The sequence below is a fragment of the Populus nigra genome, chromosome 14 (assembly GCF_951802175.1).
Source record: "Populus nigra chromosome 14, ddPopNigr1.1, whole genome shotgun sequence".
Lineage (NCBI taxonomy): Eukaryota > Viridiplantae > Streptophyta > Magnoliopsida > Malpighiales > Salicaceae > Populus > Populus nigra.
In genome coordinates this window covers 4,969,060-4,973,148 of record NC_084865.1, presented here as the reverse complement: position 1 = coordinate 4,973,148, position 4,089 = coordinate 4,969,060, and the positions used below count along the sequence as shown (strand labels likewise).

Below are 4,089 nucleotides of genomic sequence, written 5' to 3'. Positions count from 1 at the left end.
CTGCGTCTCTTGGACGTGAACCGAGTCCAATGGAGCTGTTTCTAGAGACGCATGTGCTGAGTCAAGACCGCCAAAAGGGGGTGCAGCAGTTCGTGGACAACCGTGCTCAGCACTTCGTGGTATGTTCGTTCATTCATTTTATTTTGTAAGTTATTATTTTCTTGAATTGCATCTTGAATTGCATTTGATGATTTTTTTACCGATAGAATTTTCAGGAGACCTATAATAGCTGGTTGAGGGAGAGATATGGGGACAATCCGTCGACCCATCCAGATTTCGATCCAGATTTGTGGATGGAGGCGGGATCGTCTGGTGGACCCGATAAAAATCGGGTATACGGGCTCTCGAACACTACGGCTGACAACTTGCGTTCGACTCGTAGTGTCTCAACTGTTGGAAGCTCTCCATCAGTATCGAACACCCAGTCTGAGGAGTTCATTGCGTTGAAACAACAATATCAACAACTCTCGACGAATTATGATGAGCTCCGTCAAATAGTCATAGAGATGAGATCAAAGATGGGTGACGATACTTGTGCAGCTTCTTTTTGGCCGTATGGTCCAGGGAACAACCAGCCTCCTCCTCCTCCTCCGCCTCCTCCTCCAGCTCCGCCGCTATTCTAGTTTAATTTTGCTTTTTAAACACATTAAATTTGTAATGAATATTATTTAACATTACTTTTACATTATTAATGTTTAATGCATTTCTATTTGTTTATTAAGGTTTTTTACAATTAATAAATTTTTATATATATATATTAAATACCTACCGACGGATATACCGACGGATAGTATCCGTCGGTATTTAACAGAGAGTTGGCGAACAATTACCATCCATGCCATCATTACCGACGGCATCACCGACGGGATTAAATCCGTCGGTGATTAAATTCCGACGGCATTACCGACGGATAATATCCGTCGGTATTACACAGAGAGTTGCACAAAAATTACCAGCCATGCCATATTTACCGACGGATTGTCCGTCTGTAATGCCGTCGGTAATTACCCTTGACATGACCGACGGATTGATTCCGTCGGTAATGTTCCCGCGGGAAAATTATTTTTGGGCGCGCGCGTATCCGTCTGTAACCCGTCGGTGGGTGGTTTTTTTATTTGCGACAGAATTAGCGACGGAAATGGGATTTACCGACGACTGTTTTACCGACGGACGTGTTCCGTCGGTATTATTTTCACCGACGGACTTCATTGCTGTCACCGACGGAATGAGTCCGTCGGTAACACTGGATAATGTTGTAGTGAATTCTTTCATCTCCTGCGTATTCCTTCTTTAAATAATCCCAAACGTCTTTCGCTAATTTAAGAGACATGATTCTTGTGAAAATGGTTGTTGAAACAGCAGCAACCAGACATGCTTTTGCTTTTGATTTCCTTGTTTTTCTCTCTTTGTAATTTCTGATATGAGCCATAATTGGATTTGTTGGCAACAGATGAACTTCATAATCTTCTTCAACAGCTTTCCATAGATTAAATGCCTCTAGGTATGTTTCCATTTTCACTGCCCAAAGCTGGTAGCTTTCTCCATCAAAGGTAGGAGGAGCAATTTGAGAAAAACTGGCTTCAGTTCAGAAATCTATGGAAAGTGTTTTAATTGTTTGAGTGTTTAAGTGAAAAAAGAACGTAGAAGAGAATTAAACCAGCAAATTATTACTGCTGTTTATTTAAAATGAAATGAATAAATTGCATTTAGTTCATACCAATCTTTACAAATATATAGAATGAAAACAAACTGAAATGCTAACTTATAGGAACATATCATGCCATGATCTCTTAACAAACTAACAGATAAATAAGCTCGTAGAGACTAGGACCATCCTTTATTATTGCCGAAAAAATCATAAAAGAAGAAAAACAGAGTCTTTGACAGCAACTTGAAGCAAACTTCAACAGAGGCAATGGATTAACTAATAATTACTCATAAAATCCTACATGTATTTGACCGGGAGATCAAAGTAAATAACAAATTCAAATAATAAATTGTGGGATGTAGTTTAATTTGAATAAAATCCTGGACAGGCAAAAAGAAACATCAACATGCTGATATGAGTCTACAGTTTATTCCATGAATCCAAGGGAAAGACAATCCCTACATGATCACACTTCCAACAGAGAATATTAAATAACAAGAAATCGAAACATTGCTTAAGCCATAATCAGAGGTGAAGGCGATAAGTTGGAGTGGCGCACAGATGGTTTGCTCTCGGGGTTACAAGACCAAACGCCTCAGTCATGTCCAATTCCTCCGGCAACATATTGTTAGGAAGCTCCCAGTCAAAGCAATGCACCAGCTGTGCCACAATTTGCAGAACCATGGTTAGTCCCAAATGCATTCCAGGGCAGCCCCTGCGCCCGGCCCCGAAGGGGAGAAGCTGGAAATCGCGTCCACGAACATCTATGTTACTCCCAGCAAACCTCTCTGGAATAAACTTATTTGCATCAGTCCAGGCACTTTGGTCGCGTCCAATAGCCCAAACGTTTACAAGAATACGTGTTTTTTGCGGGATGAGGAAGCCATCTATGGTGCAATCTTCCATTGACTCGTGAGGGACAAGTAGAGGTGCCACTGGATGGAGCCTGAAAGCTTCCTTTATAACCATGTGCAAGTACTCCAAGCCCTCTAAGTCTGATTCTTCCACCATTCTATCCATGCCTATTTTCTCTTCCAGCTCTTTCTGGACTTTCTTCATTACTCTTGGATGCTTGATGAGCTCGGAGAGAGTCCACTCGATTGCTGCGGCTGGGGTGTCCATTGAGCCTACAAGCATGTCCTGAAAGAGAAAGGTACAGATTTAAGGATAATCATGTGAGTTATGTGCTGCTTACTAACAGTTATTTTAATTCTATGCGTTCTTACCAAGATTATGGCTTTGATGTTGCCTCGACCAATACGATACTCAGTTTCTTCAGATCCCAAGAACTCCAACATGACATCAACAAAATCTTTAGTTCTGTTTTCGTCCTTGAACTGAATGTGCTCATCAATAATCTTCTCAAAGAAGTCATCAAAAACCTTGCCTATGGCCTTCATGCGCTTTGTAAGACCCTGAAGGTCAAGTGGTGCAATTGGAGGGATGTAATCTCCCAAGTTAAAACTTGCTGCTATACGGATGCCCTCATGAGTCAGTGGTTCGAACCCCCTCTCATCAAATTCCTTTTCCAAGTCTTTCTTTCCAAAAATCATCCTACAACTGATGTCAGCGTTTAGAGATGAGACCTTGGCACTAAGATCAACAGCAACACGATCACGAGAAGCATCTTTAATGTAGTCAATCAAGAGGTCAAGCTCTTCTTTCCTCGTGGACATGAAAGAATTTATTTTATGGTTGCTAAGCAACTCAAGGGTACACATCTTGCGCACGTTGCGCCAATAAGAACCATATGGAGCAAATGTTAAGCCCTTCTGCTCGTAAGTGATATGCTTCGCAGCCTCATTTGGTGGCCTATTAGCAAACACGAGGTCATGGGTCTTAAGAATCAATTCGGCAGCCCGAGGCGATGAGACAACTACAGTAGGCACCAAGCCTAACCGCATATACATGATAGGGCCATACTTCTTTGCTAGTTGATGCAAGTCATGGTGAGGGAACTTCCCTAACAGATGTAAGCTACCAAATATAGGAAACCCTATTGGACCAGGGGGTAACTTGCTATCCTTGATCTTTCTTTTCGACAGCCAAGCTCGGAGGAAGAAAGCGAGCGGAATCAAGGCTAGAGTGGTTAATATCCAAGCCATGCTATGTCTAATATATTAAGGTTGGTCTCTATGCTCTATCTTAGTGAAAGCAAACCTAAATCCAACTCTTGGTTCATACAGAGAAGATGCTACACATATATATAGTCGTAACTAGGGAGATGATAACAGGAAGAAGACAAACTGGGGATAAGTTGTCTTTGTTTGTATCGCTTCTTGTTTTTTCTTTCGAAGAAAGGGATCAATTGTGAAAAACAAATTTAGTGAGATTTTATTATCTACCTAAAGCCAAACCACATAATTTAGTAAGATTTTATTTTTGTTTATATTCACTCTAATGGTAGAAAGCTATTTAAAAAAGCCAATTGTATTTGATAC

The 4,089-nt window shown here is 41.0% G+C and overlaps 1 protein-coding gene across 1 annotated transcript; it reads right to left on the bottom strand.

Moving 5' to 3' along the window:
• Positions 1–2,101: 2,101 nt before the first annotated feature.
• On the bottom strand, positions 2,102–3,813 carry LOC133672382 (cytochrome P450 71AU50-like). The gene is made up of 2 exons (XM_062092779.1): positions 2,875–3,813; positions 2,102–2,788 (listed from the first exon to the last, which is right to left on the bottom strand). Exons 1-2 carry the CDS (start codon positions 3,751–3,753, stop codon positions 2,174–2,176), a joined length of 1,494 nt encoding a protein of 497 aa, XP_061948763.1. The 5' UTR covers positions 3,754–3,813; the 3' UTR covers positions 2,102–2,173.
• Between the last annotated feature and the right edge of the window lie 276 nt (positions 3,814–4,089).

Bases quoted from the DNA above. Each gene is read 5' to 3' on its own strand.
- LOC133672382 (XM_062092779.1), bottom strand. From the start codon at position 3,753: ATGGCTTGGATATTAACCACTCTAGCCTTGATTCCGCTCGCTTTCTTC. The intron at 2,789-2,874 runs GTAAGAACGCAT...TTTCTCTTTCAG, and splicing joins ACATCAAAGCCATAATCTTG to GACATGCTTGTAGGCTCAAT.